The sequence below is a fragment of the Rosa rugosa genome, chromosome 5 (genome assembly GCF_958449725.1).
Source record: "Rosa rugosa chromosome 5, drRosRugo1.1, whole genome shotgun sequence".
Taxonomy (NCBI): domain Eukaryota; kingdom Viridiplantae; phylum Streptophyta; class Magnoliopsida; order Rosales; family Rosaceae; genus Rosa; species Rosa rugosa.
In genome coordinates, this window is record NC_084824.1 from 8,809,048 (window position 1) to 8,829,895 (window position 20,848).

Here is a 20,848-nt window from a genome sequence, read left to right on the forward strand (position 1 = left end):
TTTGCAGTAAGAAAGCACTAATTGCTTAGTGCTGACAGCTGCTATGTATGTATCTTTCAACAAAGTCAAACATCTTGCTCATTCGCCTTACTTAATTCACTTACTGATTTTGATTAACAAACACATACATTTACCGTACAAGAACATTTACCCCGAGAAATAGTAAAACATATTTACATGTAGTATACATGATTTTGGCATTCCTTTCTGCTCTGCCGATGTTGTGACAACAAAAATACTGTGTACATTTGATTTTAATTCAGAATTTAGCAGACTCGCAAGCTGCAGGGTTGAATCGATCATCATCTGATATCAATGGTTCAATGGGGATTGTTTCAGCTAGTCCATTGCTTGAACCAGCTCTTCCCAAAATGTTGGTGGAGATTTAATTCAGAACCGATGGTTTGGTGTAGGTCTTGTGAGGTAGCTCATCTAGGCTCAATCCAGCTTTGGGTCATACTATTCCTTGAAGAATGTGTGTGAGACTCGGGCTGTGAATTGGAAGTCCCAGAAGGAATATTATGCCTGCTGTATTCTGCACTCCCAGAATTGAGAAATGGTGGCTGTGTCGGCTGAGGAATTTCAAGATTCTGATCAGTGAGCATTTTCACTACAAATGACATTGATGGTCGCAGCTCTGCAGAGGCTTGAACACAAAGTAGTCCAACTTGAAGTAATTGAGATGCTTCACTATTTATGAACTGACCCTCTAGAACTGGATCAACTGCATTACATAGCTGACCCGTTCCATACAAGTCCCAAACCTAAATGATATGAAGACATAAACAAGAAGGTTAAGTTTTGCTAAACTGGAAGTACTTTGTAATGAAGCATAATGATTATATGACTTACCGTCTGTAGGATAGAAACAGAATTTGATGCAAAGCTATTGATCCTCTTTCCGGATATGATTTCAATGACAAGAACTCCAAAACTGTAAACGTCTGCCTTCTCCGTCAACTTGCCACGAGTGACATACTCAGGAGCCATATAACCTCTAAAGAAGCAAATATTTCAGTTCTCTACATTGTAAAACAGAAAAGACATCTATGAAGCAAACAGAAGCAGTTGAGGAACTTACAATGTACCGGCAATGGCAGTGCTAATGTGAGTTTTATCTTCAGGAAACAACCTAGCAAGTCCAAAATCGGCAATCTTCGGCATGAAGTTCTCATCCAGCAGAATGTTGCTTAACTTTATATCCCTATGAATAATTCTCACTTTTGATTCTTCATGAAGATAGGCCAAGCCCTCAGCTGTCCCCAATATGATCTTATATCTCAACTCCCACCTTAGTGGCTCAAGATTATTTTTCACTAAAAATCAAAGAAGACATTGATAGTAACAATTAAGTAAATGGACTGATGATGTAAACCGACTTATATAGTCTTATTAACCAAAACACGACATAGAAGAGATTATTACCACTAAAATAGTCATGAAGGCTTTGATTTGGAACATACTCATAAACAAGAAGGCTTTCAGGGCCAGTAATACTGCATCCCAATAGCTTTACAAGATTTTTGTGATGGATTCCACTGATCAAATTGACTTCATTGAAGAAATGATCCACCCATTGTCTTGTATTGAAGAATAACCTCTTTATGGCAACAACCTTTCCATCTGACAAAACTCCCTGTATTGACAATAGGATGATTCACCTAATTAATTCCATATATTGAATCATATTAGAGTAGGAAAGAAATTGCTGAAATGAAAAATTACTTTGTAAACTGAACCAGATCCTCCTTGTCCAAGCTTGTTAGAATCATGGAAGTAATTGGTGGCATTTTCAAGAACTTCATATGAATAATTGAGTTGGGACTTGTTCACAATGGAAAACAGAGCACCTAGATGCTTTTTCTCTAAAAAGAAGAAAAAAAAAAGTGATGTCAATTTAAAGTTCAATGTTTAGAGATGAATGTCAAGAGCTTGTACCTTTCCCTTTCTTCAGAAACTTCTTCCTTCCCCAGAAAGCAAAGGCGGAAATAGCCAGCACAAGAGCAAATGCAGCAGATGTTATAGCCAAAATTATAGCCAAGTGATTGTGTCCTATCAAACATTTACACAATGAAATTATCATCCAGAAACTTAAAATAGCACTAACAAGATCAAATTAGAACCGAAGTAACCAACCAACCTCCATTTCCTCCTCCATCCGTCACCGTATTGTTGTTATAAAACTTCTGGGTGGAATACCTCAAGTAACAGCCAGCATTCAAGACCCTCCCTTCTTGTTTCGGAGGGCAGGACCCGATTCTAGTGACTGTGTCACTCAAACACTTCTCACAAGCAGAGCCATTCAGCAATTCCCAACACTGAGCCAACCCATAAACCGTTACATTCCGCCGATTCACAGACCCAACAAAAAACCCATCATTCTTGGCAGCTTCCACGCTCAAATTCTTCACCAATTCCAATGCATTAGCTTTAAAAACCGTTTGATTCCCACCAAAATTGTTAACCCCACAGACACTCGTGTCTTGGGCGCTCAAACTCTGATTAAAGAAATTGAAGTCGTCGTACCGGAGATAACACCCGTCGTAGAAAAGCCTACCCCCACGAGTGGCCTTCTGAAACGGCAGGCACCTCAGAATCTGTGTCTTGCACTGAGCAAAGCAGAGGTTGCAGTCTGTTTGAGAAAGATCTCTCATGCACTCGCCGAAAGCGTATACGGTGGTGTTTCCGGTGCCGTTGACGACGGCAGCGTACTTTTGGCGGGAAATGAGACGGGTCAGCGTGTCCAGGGCTGCCAGGAAGTTGGCTATGAAGGACTGTCTCTGTGCCACCAAAGCGGTGTCGTTTGTACATATCAGAGCCGCCTCTGTCGCTCGTGGATCGGCCAGAGCGGAGTTGAGTAACAGAAACAAGAGAGAAATGAGCAGAACTGGGATGCAATTAGACATTCTAGAGTTGCACTCAAAGTTTTAAGCTTTGGTCCAATCTCTGTTATTGGGTTACTGAATATGATTAATTTAATTACTTATGATGATGATGGTTAGGATGACCAGGTGGTGATGGTGGGAACTGGGAAGTGAGAGGAATTAAGGTGTTTGTGAAGGTGATAAGGGCAGGCTATTCATGATGGCATGGGTTGGATTTGCGGCGAAAGTCAAAGTCAACTGTCAAAGGCGGGGGGTGACGGAGACGGAAGCTTGTTACCGTGTAAGAATGAACGTCTAGGATAAGACTAGCAGGTTTCCAGATTTATTTGACTGAGAAAGGGGGAGGACTGACTCAGTCCGACTGAGGAGCCATGTGGGCTACTAGTCTACTACTGGCTGATGGAGATGCGGCTACTCCCGCCGTAGTAACTACGGTAGGCCTCGTCAATGGACGGGTCTTGTGGGCTTTATTTATAATAAATATTTAAAGACACAATTTTTTTTATAAATCTATATTTATATATCATACATTTCAAAGAGCAACCTCTATCAATTCAAAGAAAATGGGAAAACCAATTGTTGGATGTGATTATTACAATAAATTATGTGTGTGGTTAAAAATGTAGTAAATTTCACCGTAGTTTCGAACCCGATCGGATTGGTCAACGGTAGTCACTTTATGTTTTCTTTGTTGATTGATGGCATGACGACCGCGAAACATGCTTATTTTTTTGACATCACGTTTGTAAATATTTCATCGATGGATATGCGTGGACATAAGATAAAAATTTCAATTTTAATTACAAATACGTTGGTCTATAACAATTTGTCTCCTAAAGTTGTATAACTTATACATTGCATTTAAATTGTTGAGGTTCATTCTAAAGCAAACATGAAGTGGAAAATGAATTTGGAGAAACCAACCGCTCGATGGAGAGATTGTAATGTTTTATGGTGGTTGTAAAAATTTCAGCCAATTTGGTTCTCGTTTCGAATTCGATCAACTAGATCAAACTTAGTTACTCTTATAAACCTATATTTATAAGAGCAACCTCTATCAATTCAAAGAAAATGAAAAAACCAACCGTTGGATATGATTATTACAATAAATTATGAGTGTGGTAAAAAATTTAGCCAATTTCACCATATTTTCTAATCCGATTGAATTGGTCAACCGTCGTCACTTGTATGTCTTCTTAGTTGACCGATGGCATGACGACTGCGAAACGTGCTTATTTTTTCACATCACGTCTGTAAATATTTCATCGATGGATGTGCGTGAACATAAGATAAAAACTTCAATTTTAATTACAAAGATGTTGGCTTATATCAATTTGCCTCCTAAAGTTGTATTGACTTATACATTGCATTTAAATTGTTGAGGTTCATTCTAAAACAACCATGAAATGGAAAATGAATTCGGAGAAACCAACCGCTCGACAGATTCGAACCGGAACAGTTCGTATTCATTGTTGTAAATTGCAGTTTTGAATGCATTAACGATCACCAATTTGGCTGAAATTTTGCAAAGATGATCTATACATTAGGACCTAAAAACTGAACGGTTAAGATGTAAATGTGTGATCGGAAACTGGAGAAAAAATGGAAATCCGTACCTTTTGCTTAGGTACGGACGTCCGCACCTGAGAATGGCTGTATATATATATATATATATATATATATATAGCACACATATATAAACATGTCTAAAAGTCTTGGATCTTCAATAATGATGATGTGGCACACTGAAGATTTCCAAATATATGTGCTGAGCCTTCTAGGCAATAAACTTGTAAAAGATGTTGCAGATTCCCGTCTAAGCTGCACTGCCTTCACTTAAATTGCCATAACTCGTTCTAGAAAATTCGGAATCGCAAACCATAAAATTCTTCAGAAACTACACACATGGGGCTTTCCGTGCATATAGGGTAAAGCTCCTAATTCCATCCAAGTAGTGCCCAGTAATTCAGCGAAGTTCGGTTCTAGACATGAACTTGTAAAAGATGTTGCAGATTCCCGTCCAAGCAGAATTGTCTTCACTTAAATTGCCATAACTCCTTCTAGAAAAGTCGGAATCGTAAACCGTAAAATTCTTCAGAAACTAGACACATGGGGCTTTCCGTGCATATAGGGTACAACTCCTAATTCCATCCGAGCAGTTCCCAGTAATTCAGCGAAGTTAGGTGTTCTGCACAACAGTTTCTGTGTTATTTATATAATATTTTTTGTTTGCGGGCTTTTACGGGCCGGGCCTAACTGGGTTTTGGTGGGCCGGGCCGGATTTCAAACCCCTAAACCAAGCCCAGCCCTCTACCCACCAGGCCGGGCCTATGGCAGGCTTTTTGACCGGCCGGGGCCTCCATCGGCCCACTTGATCCGTGGGCTTTTTGATGAGGCCTAAACTATAGGAGATTATACGACATGTCGTAGCAGTGTTATCTTACTGGCCCAACAAAGTGTAAGGCCCAATAACCAACCAATTTTTTTTGATTGAACAATAACCAACCAATTTCAGATCAACATGAGAGAATAGAAACTCTTCTTAAAATATAACTAGCATGGGTCTACAGTCTACACACATTATGTGTAGGGTTGTATTTTTTTTTTCTTTTTTCCCTAAAGATTGTGTGTGGAGGCCGGTAGTTAAAAATAGTGGGAGTTTCCTCATAGAAATCCACCATGTTTCCACTTTTCACTACATTTATTTTATTTTATTTTTTGTTTTGTAAATTGAATTTATTATCCCAATTAATTATTTCTGATTCAAAGTCTTTTAACATATGAAGGGTAAATTGCTAAAAATTTTAGTTATGGAGAACAAGCTCTCTTCTCCTAATAATAGTATAGATAAATAAATAAACAACCTTGAGAAATGTCTAGCATGTTCTTAATAAATTTTTTGGATGTTTAAGTTGAAGTACCAACACTTGGTTTTCAAATTATTATGTGAATTTCATTATCTATGATAGAGAAGATGATTTCATTATCTATAATAGAGAACATGGAATGATCTTTTTCTGTTTTTCATCTACAATAAAATATATCAAGTAATTCTTAATTTTTTTATTTTTATTTTATTTATTATTTATTCTACAATCGATGTGAGTGACTTTAAACTTTCTAACTGTTAAATAAAAATGAAAACATGATATTTTACTTACATGAGCATTTGCCAAGCATAATTAGCTATAATGAGCTACGCTCATATTACTGCCAACGGTACCGACAACCATCAACGATGTGACCTACGGAAACACAGCCAAGCAGGCTATCGCCTGAGCCTCGGCTCACCCCCAGATCATTGCTGACGCACCGCCACGCGCCGCGCTAAGATCACCTCGCTGAAGCATCAGAAGCTGGGAACTGAAGCATATCAGTCCCACATCGAAAACAAGGAAGAGATCAGTCTCTTCCCCACCTATAAAAGGTTCACTCCTCTCTCCTCATTAATTACGCAATTACTACTTACCTACTGTTATTCTATAGTGCATAGATACTATTCTTTAGATGCTAAATTTTCTCTTGTATAGAGTTGTTTGTCATGTTAAAAGTACCGACATCTTTACGGCATAAAATTAGAGCCCATAAGTTCATAATCACCTTCTGCGTGAAGTAGTTGGTTATGAACGCTAATTTGGATAATACTTGGCTAACTAGCCCAGAACCATAGGCGAAGATGATGCAGCTGCACAATCGCACCGACCCGTGACCCACGTGTGGCCCCAAGCGTGCGAGAATGTCACGCCCCGAATTTTAAATACAATTAAAATCCGAAAACATGAATTATACAACTTAATAGAATAAACGTCCTGAATTTTTTTCTCACAACAACCACACTTCACAACTCTCAATAATACATCTCACAATTTACAAAGCTGTAAACTGAAACAAAAACTCTAACCCGCACGATCTCCGCCTTGATCTTCCTGACCTGTAGGATTTCCCGCTACACCATTTGAATTTAATAGTGCACCGGGAATTGGCAACAACACAAAACCCGGTAAGCTTTAAAGAAATCTTTAAAGCTCGTATGAGTAAACAAGAAATGAACGGTTGATTTATTAAATCATATTTCTTTTAACTCAAGCAAAACAACCAACAATCACAACAACCACAAAGCAATCCACAATCCCCAAAATCAGTCACTAAAATCACCACTCTAAATCACCAAAGATTAATACGGGATCTAAACTCACATATTTCTTTCCGAAACCCCGAAAGCGTATTTATACAAATACGGTGACTGACAGACTAGAGCTCTAACTGAATCGTAGCCCATCACCTGGCCTAGGTTATGGCATCCGACATGATTATCAATATCGTAGTTCATCAACATAGGTTAGAACATCCGATACACATACTCAACTTAGCCCATCACCCAATAAGGGTTGGGGCGTCTCTTACACTCGACCAATCGTAGCCCATCATCCGCCTAGTATTAGAGCATCCGATTCCCCCATACTGGTCACTATGTTGACCCTAAACTCAACCAATCGAGTACAATAATATTCTTTCACACAATAGGATCAATAATACCATGATACGTACTATTATTGTGTATATATATGTACTCAAAATACAACTCCAAAAATCACCAATCCATACTCAATCATATCATCACTCAATACCACGTCATTCATAAATTTCCAATATAATTTCACCAATCACTATCATCATAAATGAATATGGTAAATCACGTTTTCGATTTCACATCACTTAAATCATTATAAAATCACACATCTCCATGTCACACCAATCCATATATAACCACGTAAATATATATATACGTAATTATCCGCTCAGGGATAATCACTAATACCAACTATAGTTCAAGCATAAAAATCGTGAAATTCATTTTGTATAATTAAAATCGTTTTACTTACCTATGGACCGTAGTTGATCAAGTCCATATGATTTTAAAACAAATATTTATTCCACAAATATTTTCACACAATTGCGACAAATAAAGTAATTAAATTTATTCGGTTCGTAATATGAACCAAATGAGCACAGTGAGGTTTACTCACCTCTATATTCCCGCTGCGTCTTCTTAACAGCTCAAAATACAATTTCACGAATCGTCCGCCAAATCAAACCGTCGATCACCTAATCAAACATGACCTTAACTTAGCCAATAACTCAAAAACATAATCAAACGACAATCCAACGGTCGGATTGAAATTAAATGATGATCCAACGGTCGGATCCTCACGGATCGCCTTCCTAATCACTGTTTTGCATTTATACGAAGATCCAACGGTCGGATCTTCGCCCATGACCACACAAAGCCACTGGGACAGTCATAAGATCATCATATCAAAACTACAAGTCCATCTGACGGTCCTAACTTCACAGATCACAAATCTAACGATCGAAATCGATCTAAACTTAAAAATTCATAACTTAATCATACGATATCCAAAAATTGCGTATAATATATCGAAATGATCGTATTGAAATATAGAATCTGAAAATGTACAGAAACCATATTTTTGATCCCCGGAGGTGGCCGGAAAGGGCCGCCGGAGTTAGTGGCAGAGCCGCCGCCGACCACCACCAATGGTGTCGGGGCCGGGCTGCTCTTCTTCCTCTCATCATGCTTGACAACTTTCATAACTAGCACGAAGTCTGAAAATGACCGGAAGGGGTCGAAAATTACCTTGAACAGTTGGGTTTGGCCGGAAATTTTTCAGAAACCGGCGGGTGCTCCATTCGACGTAAAAAGTTCCACCACTCAGCTCGATCCCTTCATGAAACTTGTTCATATCCTCAATCTGAGTTCACCAGTCCAAGAATATTGAAGATTGGTCGCCTAGAACTCGAGATATCGGCGTTGACTCAAAATCGAACTCAAATCGGGCCGAGCTTCCCTCCGCCGCTACAGGCCGCGCCGCGGTGCAAGGCTGCCACAGACAGGTGCGCAAGGTCAAGGCGAAGCCAATGGAAGAAGTCTGATGAGGATTGGTGGCCGGAATCGAGAGATATCGACGTTGACTCGGTTTTGAGTTCAGATCGGACTCTCTCAGATTCACCGGTTTTCGGCCCGTGCCGGTGGAAACTACCACGTCCAGCAGCTGCAGGTAGTCGAGGCGAAGCCGTGCAGTCCTCAGGGGCAGCTCGCCGTGGCCGGACGACGGAGAAAAAGGAAGGAGAAGCCGACAGGGGCGAAACGCAGGGAGAGAGAGGAGAGAACCGACAGTTTCCAAAAATGGAAATTGGAATTTATGAATTAATTTTCGGAAAAATCAATATATACTAAAATGTAAACTTTTTCTGATGGCCATAACTCCTTCATACGAACTCCGTTTTCTGCGTTCCACATATGCACGAGATCGTATCGACGAGCTCTACAACTTTCATGAAGGAAGTTTTCCCAAATTTTGAACGTATAAAAAGTCAACTCCTTTGACCTCCCCTAAAACGTTCAGTTTTCGAATAAAAATTGTTCGAACTAATTCCACAACTTCTCCGAGCCTCGTACTCGCTCCCACTATCGTGAAATCATTTCTAAAAATCCACGGAAATTAATTTGGATTTTTCGGGGTATTATAATCTACCCTCCTTAAAGAAATTTCGTCCCGAAATTTGAGCGTAAGTCAATTCCTCTCGATTAAGGTTGACCTAACCATAGAATCTCCATCTCTTCCAAATCTGTAGTAATCTACAGAGCCTCAGCTCTTTGTATAAAATACATTCCTATGGCCACTAAATCCTTTCATCACAAACGTAAACTCACACAACAACTGCTCAACAACACTCCACATCACATACACAAGATCATCACGTGGATCATCTCATAGATCCCCACATAGATCTTTACATAGATCATCACTCTGTACTGGCATACAAGCACAGTAAACACTCCCACAAAGTGTTTTGCTACTCAATTAGCATCACGGTAAATCTCCATAGTAAAACTTAAGCATGCACTATTCTACACAACAATAGAGATGCATCACTCAAAACAAATCATCCCCAAAAGCACGCCAATAAAATATGTCACCCCGTGACGATGACTTGGGCTTGTTCAATCATTGGGCTAAGCATTAGGGCTGGCCAATTGGGCCGAAGAACCGAACCATCTACATTTCGAACCGGCCCAAACCACTTTGGGTTTAACATTTGGGCCTACTATTCGGGCCGAACAATTGGGCTTACTATTTGGGCCTACCAATCGGCCCACCAACTTCCAACTCGGCTACGGTATGAAATTGTACATACCGTATATACGTATACATACCGTACAGATCGTATATACGTATGCATACCGTACAACTGTATATACGTATGCATACTGTACAGACCGTATATACGTATGTATACCGTACATACCGTATATACGTCCGTATATCAAGCATATACGAGACCCAAAAATATTTGTAAGAGGTAGGGTTCGAACTCCCGACCTCAAACACGAAGGTTTTGCTCCCAACCACTGAAGCAAGAGCTGCCTTCATTAATATATGCTCACGTGTTATATTTATTATGTCATAAGTGACATAAATAAATAACGGGGAAGGCAAGGTTCGAAACCTCAACCTGCCGCACGAAACCTTTGTCCCCCAACCACTGGAGCACAAGCTGTGCTTAATATAATGTGTACAAATTTTATACTTATTATGTCATAAACGAACATAATAAAAATAAACGAGAGGCGAGGTTCGAACCTCAGACCTCTTGTACACAAACAGTACACTCAACCACTCGAGCACGGCTGCTCACGTTATTATCCATACCAATCCTTTTATTTAAACCAACTGTTTCAACTGTTTCAACAATTCGGCCCAAAACATCCAAGACTGTTGCAGAAACCCAGCCCAACGTATCCAAAACTGTTACAGAAATCCGGCCCAACTCATCCAAAACTGTTTCAGAAACTCGGCCCATCATGTCCAAAACTGTTTCTGAAACTCGGCCCATCAGGCCTCCACCCACAGCTACAGTGATGCCTTGATCCGAGACAGGCCCAAGTACGGCCCACTTGTGTCACGGCTTATCCCTTCCGTGATTCACGGCAGTCAAATCTGCTTTCGGCTACAGCTGTCTGCCACAGCGCCTCGAGATTCCCTCGGTCCCCTTACACGCTCTCCACGCGCCAACAGCTTTTCCGGGTTTCGGGGCGACTTTAATCCAACGCGTGGATTGAATCTCAGAGATCGTCCATCCAACGGTGGAGATCTGCTCACCTCGTTCTATAAATAGGTGCATTCTGGAGAAAAACTGTTCACTCCAAAAGAAAAGAAATTTTCTTCCGAGCTCAAGTCTTTCTCTCTCAACTCTTCAGCCTTTCTCTTCTCAAATCCTTTCTTCATCAATTTCAATCCTTCTCTTCTGATCTTCTCTCCCATCTAGTTGATTCAATCCCATCTTTCCTCTGAACTTTCAGATCTTAAATCTTTTCCTCCAAATCTTCAATCCTTTTTTCTCAGATCTTTTCTTCCATTTGAAGATTCGATCTCATCTTTCCTCTGAGAATCTCAGATCTCCAATCACCAGTTCAACAACTCCAATCCTTCTAACAAAATCTCCCTCAAACACTAAACCATGTATTCCTCGATTTTCACATCCTCTCACCCCATGACCCAAGAGCCACGAACTCTGCAACTAATGGAGCTCCAAACCCCGCAACAAATGGAACCACAACGACAGCAACCAACAGAGGAGGGAGGAAACACCCAAGCAGCTGGAAGTAGTGCCAACGTGGATTTCTGGCGAAGCCGTACCAGATGGATTCCTACTCCAGAACAAATAAGAATCCTCAAGGATCTTTACTACGTCAAGGGATTTAAGTGCCCAACTACAGAGCAGATTCACGAGATCTGTCTCCAGCTGAACCAGTATGGGTATGTTGAGGGTAAGAACATTTACTTTTGGTTCCAGAACGTCAGGGCTCGAGAGAAGCAGATGAATAGGTGTAATCAGGCTGCTCCAGTGCCCATGAGAACTAGTTCTCTTGGTACTGGTAGATCCATTGATCTCAATTTTGGGTCCACTGGTTCTACTGGTGCTGGTGGATCCATCGACATCAATTTTGGGCCAGCTGGTGGATCCATTGACATCAATTTTGGGTCCACTAGTTCTACTGATGATGGTAGATCCATTGATCTCAACTTTGGTTCCACCTATTCTACTGGTAATGAAGGATTTCTTGATTTAAATTCTGTTTCATATTCTTCCTCACACTTCAACACTAATACTAGTACAACTCTTTTGGCACAACAGGAGGACAAACATCCCTGCAACAACGAGGAGGAGATCACCAGGAGGTTCAAACTCTTCCTCTGTTCCCCGTGCACGGCGAGGACGTCTTTGGTAACCTGAAGACTACTTCCGAGGAAGGTAGTGCACATGATTACTATTTCGGTGGCTCAGGCGGTTACAACCGTGGATCTCCAGTTTCTCTTGAGCTCAGCCTCAACCCATCCGGAGCCACTGATTAGGCTTAGTATATCGTAGTTCCAATTTCCTTTTTGTAATAATAAATCAATAAGATGGTGTGCATGTTGTTTCTTCTTTTTGTTTAACCAACAACAACACCAAGGATCGAACCTTGGTCACCCAATACTATTTTCAAAACCATAAACAACTCTACTGCACACATCTTTCATAATGATGCAATAAAAACAATCACTCAAAAAGAATCCAACAATCAATTAAGTCGCATCGAGGTCTAGCTAGTATCCTCTGAGTCAAACCAAACACAACAATTTCGTCGCTAGAATTCAGGGATTAATAAAGCTAAACACTTCCCATTCAGAAACACCTATAGAGCACCAAACTTAACACCTCTTACGCTCGTGATCTTTAGAACTAGAACACTAACATATCCTTCACTGGGCAGGAAAGTACATGTCTCAAAAGAATGCTACAAATTCACTCCAAGTCATTATCGAGAATTCATATCCTTAGTACCAAATCTAATCATGGTCATGTTTCACCTTAAAGAAGGAACATAGTCACATTCTTCTTCTTTCTCAATACAGTACCATCATGGAAAAATACTAGCTCTAATGAATCTCTACTCAAGTAAACTCTCACCTTGAACTTTCAACTCCTTAAGTTCAGTTTCATCCAATAAGGCGACATTAATATAGGTATCTAACCTGGTATCACCTCGATAACAAACTCCACCACCCTCCTTATAGATAACCTAAGTATCTCCAAATTACCTCACTACACTCAAAAATTTATATCAATCTCTTCCCAAACCACAGAGTCAAGAATCCTGTTCAATGGCTAACACCTTAACCAAGGTGAGTTCTATCAAATGGTTACATCACACAACTACCACTAAAGCACTACAAGCACTGCCATAAAAACTGTTATAAAATAAACACTACTGGCACCACCACAAGGCTGCCATATGCACAAGTCTGCTATAGACATCAGGGAAAAACCCATACTTTTACTCATAACTTTTCCTTCTAAAAGTTCATCACGTAGTGTATATAAAATCACCACACAACCTTCTTAGTCTACACTAAGAATTCAATCTCACACAAGGTCAGCATAATTGCCTCAGAGTCACTTTAATCACGTATCACATGTCAATTACCAAAACTCCACTAAGACGTCTATTTATAAAACAAGATATCTAATCCTTGATACGTACACCTCATCTAAACATCTGTACGTCCAACTTAAGAAGACAAAATTTATAACAATTCATACTCGTATCCACACTAGGTACGTGCATAGGTCCACACCATGTCTTCAACCAAACACTTCAACAATCAAAAGAACCTCATTTCCATAAAACAATCCTCGTTGACTTAACAAAGTTGAATCAAGAGGTTCCTATTCCTCAAGGATTGTAACTCGCGGCCACCGAACTTATTCCAATACGAACCTACAAGACAACTGTAAGGTTCTAAGTACAACCCCTTCGAATCTCCATCACCTAAGGAGTATAGTATGCTTGGCTAATACATGTATAACACTTAAAACACAGTATAAGTCAAATACAAATTCATATTAACCAAGTCAATACTATAGGGAAGGTATTCACGTTCCTAAAACGACCTAGCGGCCTAAACAACTCCCAACACTCACGCATACCCAATGACTTAGCCAATACCGAAGAGCACACGATGGGGATCCGCTGCAGACGGGCCATCACTCGGAAGGTATTGACACATCACCAAATATGCACCTTACGCTCTGATACCAAACTGTCACGCCCCGAATTTTAAATACAATTAAAATCCGAAAACATGAATTATACAACTTAATAGAATAAACGTCCTGAATTTTTTTCTCACAACAACCACACTTCACAACTCTCAATAATACATCTCACAATTTACAAAGCTGTAAACTGAAACAAAAACTCTAACCCGCACGATCTCCGCCTTGATCTTCCTGACCTGTAGGATTTCCCGCTACACCATTTGAATTTAATAGTGCACCGGGAATTGGCAACAACACAAAACCCGGTAAGCTTTAAAGAAATCTTTAAAGCTCGTATGAGTAAACAAGAAATGAACGGTTGATTTATTAAATCATATTTCTTTTAACTCAAGCAAAACAACCAACAATCACAACAACCACAAAGCAATCCACAATCCCCAAAATCAGTCACTAAAATCACCACTCTAAATCACCAAAGATTAATACGGGATCTAAACTCACATATTTCTTTCCGAAACCCCGAAAGCGTATTTATACAAATACGGTGACTGACAGACTAGAGCTCTAACTGAATCGTAGCCCATCACCTGGCCTAGGTTATGGCATCCGACATGATTATCAATATCGTAGTTCATCAACATAGGTTAGAACATCCGATACACATACTCAACTTAGCCCATCACCCAATAAGGGTTGGGGCGTCTCTTACACTCGACCAATCGTAGCCCATCATCCGCCTAGTATTAGAGCATCCGATTCCCCCATACTGGTCACTATGTTGACCCTAAACTCAACCAATCGAGTACAATAATATTCTTTCACACAATAGGATCAATAATACCATGATACGTACTATTATTGTGTATATATATGTACTCAAAATACAACTCCAAAAATCACCAATCCATACTCAATCATATCATCACTCAATACCACGTCATTCATAAATTTCCAATATAATTTCACCAATCACTATCATCATAAATGAATATGGTAAATCACGTTTTCGATTTCACATCACTTAAATCATTATAAAATCACACATCTCCATGTCACACCAATCCATATATAACCACGTAAATATATATATACGTAATTATCCGCTCAGGGATAATCACTAATACCAACTATAGTTCAAGCATAAAAATCGTGAAATTCATTTTGTATAATTAAAATCGTTTTACTTACCTATGGACCGTAGTTGATCAAGTCCATATGATTTTAAAACAAATATTTATTCCACAAATATTTTCACACAATTGCGACAAATAAAGTAATTAAATTTATTCGGTTCGTAATATGAACCAAATGAGCACAGTGAGGTTTACTCACCTCTATATTCCCGCTGCGTCTTCTTAACAGCTCAAAATACAATTTCACGAATCGTCCGCCAAATCAAACCGTCGATCACCTAATCAAACATGACCTTAACTTAGCCAATAACTCAAAAACATAATCAAACGACAATCCAACGGTCGGATTGAAATTAAATGATGATCCAACGGTCGGATCCTCACGGATCGCCTTCCTAATCACTGTTTTGCATTTATACGAAGATCCAACGGTCGGATCTTCGCCCATGACCACACAAAGCCACTGGGACAGTCATAAGATCATCATATCAAAACTACAAGTCCATCTGACGGTCCTAACTTCACAGATCACAAATCTAACGATCGAAATCGATCTAAACTTAAAAATTCATAACTTAATCATACGATATCCAAAAATTGCGTATAATATATCGAAATGATCGTATTGAAATATAGAATCTGAAAATGTACAGAAACCATATTTTTGATCCCCGGAGGTGGCCGGAAAGGGCCGCCGGAGTTAGTGGCAGAGCCGCCGCCGACCACCACCAATGGTGTCGGGGCCGGGCTGCTCTTCTTCCTCTCATCATGCTTGACAACTTTCATAACTAGCACGAAGTCTGAAAATGACCGGAAGGGGTCGAAAATTACCTTGAACAGTTGGGTTTGGCCGGAAATTTTTCAGAAACCGGCGGGTGCTCCATTCGACGTAAAAAGTTCCACCACTCAGCTCGATCCCTTCATGAAACTTGTTCATATCCTCAATCTGAGTTCACCAGTCCAAGAATATTGAAGATTGGTCGCCTAGAACTCGAGATATCGGCGTTGACTCAAAATCGAACTCAAATCGGGCCGAGCTTCCCTCCGCCGCTACAGGCCGCGCCGCGGTGCAAGGCTGCCACAGACAGGTGCGCAAGGTCAAGGCGAAGCCAATGGAAGAAGTCTGATGAGGATTGGTGGCCGGAATCGAGAGATATCGACGTTGACTCGGTTTTGAGTTCAGATCGGACTCTCTCAGATTCACCGGTTTTCGGCCCGTGCCGGTGGAAACTACCACGTCCAGCAGCTGCAGGTAGTCGAGGCGAAGCCGTGCAGTCCTCAGGGGCAGCTCGCCGTGGCCGGACGACGGAGAAAAAGGAAGGAGAAGCCGACAGGGGCGAAACGCAGGGAGAGAGAGGAGAGAACCGACAGTTTCCAAAAATGGAAATTGGAATTTATGAATTAATTTTCGGAAAAATCAATATATACTAAAATGTAAACTTTTTCTGATGGCCATAACTCCTTCATACGAACTCCGTTTTCTGCGTTCCACATATGCACGAGATCGTATCGACGAGCTCTACAACTTTCATGAAGGAAGTTTTCCCAAATTTTGAACGTATAAAAAGTCAACTCCTTTGACCTCCCCTAAAACGTTCAGTTTTCGAATAAAAATTGTTCGAACTAATTCCACAACTTCTCCGAGCCTCGTACTCGCTCCCACTATCGTGAAATCATTTCTAAAAATCCACGGAAATTAATTTGGATTTTTCGGGGTATTATAGAGAACAAGAAGACACAGACAGAGAAAGAGAAAGTAGTTTATCTTGGGCCTAGGAAGCCTTTGGGTCTCCTTGACAAAGTAAAAAAAAAAAAAAAACTAACTAAAAGGCCGTGTCGTTTTCTGCTTCCTTTTCCCCTTTTCATTCTCACTAGCTTAAGCTAGCTTTGCCTCAATGTGTGAACCACCATGCCCTCTTCTCTACTTTCACCAGAAAAAAGAAGCTACAGGCCGGCCGGCTACACTAAAATAAAGGCACGACCGAACCAGGAGTATTATTGTAATGGCTTCAATTCTCCAACTTGTAACTAAAATACCTGCCACTCCTTTTGTTTATGCCCCAAACAAAAAGAAAAGGGAGATTCACCACTTTCTTTACTGCACTAGTCTTCTTCTACCTAGCTTTTTGCCATCCCTGTGCAGCATTATATATATTCTTCTGCTGTAGGTTTAGTTTCTAACTTTGACACTATGATATATGGCCCTCACAGCAGAAATTCGTCAGTGCTCGAATCACCGAATCACCAACTCTCATTTGTCTGCTTGAACTCAAAACCTAGGACCTACCATCATCCTTCTCAATTTATATTCTTCAAATTTCTACTAAAAAAGTAAAGTATGCACTTTGGGGATGACCCTGATTCTATTATACAAGTTAGGTCATAGTGGCACCCCTTATACAAGTTATATATGAATTGGTGTAGGAATCCAGATCATTTACCCTTTAGATTGCAGCAATTTCTTATGAACTATAATACTAGATCACCAAGGCTTACGAGTGCATGTTATCCTAATTTCTATCTATCCACACAAAAATAATTGTTCCTGATCCAGCTTCCGCTTAACAAAAAATAATGGTTTGTCTTACAATATCCAATAATTAATTTAGATGGAGGCTAACGAATAGACCAGCTCATCAATGATTTATATGCAGCTAGCTTAGATTTAACAGAGGATTGAATGGAATGGTTAACTACGCACAGATTTAAATGATCCTATATATCAGTTAAGAAGCATGCAGTCTGGTGTTATTGGGAAATGACAATGTTAAATGCAGCATATAAAGACTATAGTTCAAAAGATCTTGCTAGGTTTAGCTCTGGTGTTACATGAGAATAGCTGGTCATTCAAAGAGAGAGCTAATACAGTTCATCAAGATCATTGTATAACAATCTTGGGAGAGTTTAGTGTGACTCAGAGCACACATAGAGATAATTATTAATACAAATTTCATCATATTGTATAAAAAGTGAGCACCTTATTGCTAGTGTAGTACAGTGTGTATATTCCAGGTAGCCGGCCAAGGAGTGCCATGATCAGTTAGACTTGAATGGATTTATACATAACAAAAAAACTAGCAGTCTCCCTTCAAAAAAAAAAAAAAAAAACTAGCAGTCTAGAAAGTACTACTAGAAATAAAGGGTATTTTATTTATGAGCAGTATTAATTAATTAGAATCCAAGCAAGGCCAATGACCCCTATATAAACTGTCCATAACTGCCTTAACCTCCATCCTGCTTCAAGCAGCAGAGTACTTCTAGCTTCCTGAAACTCGGAAGCAATAACAGCTCTCTGCTATAAGATACACACATAAATCTTAAAATACAGATGACTTCATCCACTCTACTACTGTTTTTCTGGATTGTTCTTGTCACATTTTCCATAACTTCGGTTGAGGCAAGAAAGCACCAAACCAAGAAGAGCAAACCCCAAAAACATCAAAAAGGTGGTAATAACACTCATGATTCACATTTGCCTCGTCCTGCTCCAACTCCAGTTCCTCAGTATGGTTCCTTTTCTGTCTTGTCCTTTGGAGCCAAGGGTGATGGTGTCTCCGACGATTCTAAGGTAAAAGAATGAGTGTACTTATATGTGCTAATTGCATTCGTCTTTGTGTGTTTTCTGGTAGAATATCTTCTAAATGTCTTAAGATCAATGCATGCCAACCAATCAGGCGCTCATAGCGGCATGGAAAGCTGCCTGCAAAGTGAATGGGGCTAGTGTAGAAATCCCTTCAGGATTCAAGTTCCTCATCAAGCCAATAACTCTTCAAGGCCCTTGTATGCCTGACGTTGTTCTTCAGGTTAATGAAATTGCTTTCTCATCATCTCTTTAATTTTGTTGTTCCTAAGTTATATGGAAAGAAAGTGATTATTAACATGATTTGGACCATACAGATAGATGGAACTCTAATGGCTCCTCCAAAAGTTAGCTCATGGTCAAAGTCCAGTTTGTTTCAGTGGATAAACTTCAAATGGGTTCATAACTTCACCATCCAGGGCACCGGAGTTGTCGATGGCCAGGGCTCTGACTGGTGGACTAGTAGTTCCTCTTCCTCTTCAATCTATAATTACTTGCAGAAGAAGTCCAACAAGCATACGCCGAATTTCAAACCCACTGTAAATCTTTTTTACTTTTACTCTGTTCCAAAAAACAAATATAATTTGTACCTTAATGACATGCTTATTTGATGATAACTTGCTCCTTTGTACACATTGAAATGCAGGCTTTGAGATTCTATTCAAGCTATGATGTGACAGTACGAGATATCAGAATCATAAACAGCCCTCAGTGCCATTTGAAATTTGACAGCTCGGGAGGGATCATAGTTGACAACATTACCATATCTTCACGAGAGAATAGTCCAAATACTGATGGAATTCACTTGCAGAACACCCAAAACGTCGAAATTCATCATTCTACTATTGGTTGTGGTAAGAATTAATCAGTTAGTAACTTCCACCTTTAAAGTAGTCAGTGCCAGTTAAACTATAGTGAGTGCCAAGCTATATATTGTGTGGCGCACTTGGACTTGTACAGCAAAAGATATCTGAAACTCTTTTAAACCGTAAACTATGACTGAACCATAACTTCTAAAAAGTCAGCACAGAGAAAACAAATACAACTTGCCAAACTTAAGACGGCGACTCTTAGAATCCAGATTATTAAACTCTAAAGTTGTTTCTTTTTCTAACAGGAGATGACTGTGTATCCATACAAACTGGCTGCTCCAATGTTCATGTTCATCATATCAATTGTGGCCCTGGCCATGGCATAAGGTATATCATACTGTCATTCACTTCGAAACGATCATAGTCTTTAATTCCTAGAAAAAATTTCATAGTATGAATTTTCTGATTCTGCAAACCTTTTCTCTTTCCACAGTCTAGGAGGACTTGGAAAAGACAGAAGTGTTGCTTGTGTCTCAAATATAATTGTCAATGACATTACATTTCAAAACACTCTATCTGGAGTTAGGATCAAAACATGGCAGGTATTAATTATCAAATTAACAAATATATAAGCACCATAAGCACCTGCTCTCTTTTCTGATTAAACCCTTTCGCAGGGAGGCATTGGGTCTGTGAAGAATGTATCTTTTTCCAATATCCAAGTTTCGAATGTGAAGGTTCCGATAATGATAGACCAATACTACTGTGACAAGAAGTCCTGCAAGAACCAAACAGGAGCTGTAGCAATCTCAGGTGTGAAATATGACCAAATAATTGGGACTTATTCGGTGCAGCCTGTTCATCTTGCTTGCAGCAGCGACATTCCATGCACAGATGTTGACCTCATTGATATTCAGCTCAAGCCCTCAGCAGGGTACCAGAGATTTCAACACGCTTTGTGTTGGAACTCTTATGGCAAGTCACAAGCTCCTTTGGTCCCTTCAAGCATGGACTACTGCTTGAGAAGAGATGAAAATCCAGTCGAGAGAATAGCGAAGTCACATGATCGTCAGCATCTGTGCTAGGAAATTTGGATTAACCTCCTCTTATTATAAGCTTCCCTTCGACAGGATTTTTTCACTGTTTGAAGGTGATGGTATAAATGCATGTTTCCTGATCCATCCTTGTATTTGTAATGTACTTTCGACCCATTTTAGTGCATCTGACTTAGCGTTTTGGTGTCCGAAGATTGTAATGTTTTGGATAGAAGTACCGGAGAGAACTTTTGTTGGTAAATATATGATTGAG

General features: G+C 39.8%; 2 protein-coding genes across 2 annotated transcripts; one reads left to right on the top strand and one right to left on the bottom strand.

Moving 5' to 3' along the window:
• Positions 1-136: 136 nt before the first annotated feature.
• LOC133709714 (cysteine-rich receptor-like protein kinase 3) lies at positions 137-3,056 on the bottom strand. The gene is made up of 7 exons (XM_062135550.1): positions 2,141-3,056; positions 1,939-2,052; positions 1,726-1,865; positions 1,426-1,636; positions 1,082-1,316; positions 853-997; positions 137-764 (listed from the first exon to the last, which is right to left on the bottom strand). Exons 1-7 carry the CDS (start codon positions 2,904-2,906, stop codon positions 429-431), a joined length of 1,947 nt encoding a protein of 648 aa, XP_061991534.1. The 5' UTR covers positions 2,907-3,056; the 3' UTR covers positions 137-428.
• A 15,358-nt stretch (positions 3,057-18,414) lies between these two features.
• LOC133709482 (polygalacturonase At1g48100) lies at positions 18,415-20,820 on the top strand. The gene is made up of 7 exons (XM_062135251.1): positions 18,415-18,716; positions 18,823-18,951; positions 19,046-19,267; positions 19,375-19,582; positions 19,846-19,927; positions 20,034-20,142; positions 20,218-20,820. Exons 1-7 carry the CDS (start codon positions 18,477-18,479, stop codon positions 20,623-20,625), a joined length of 1,398 nt encoding a protein of 465 aa, XP_061991235.1. The 5' UTR covers positions 18,415-18,476; the 3' UTR covers positions 20,626-20,820.
• Positions 20,821-20,848: the final 28 nt, after the last annotated feature.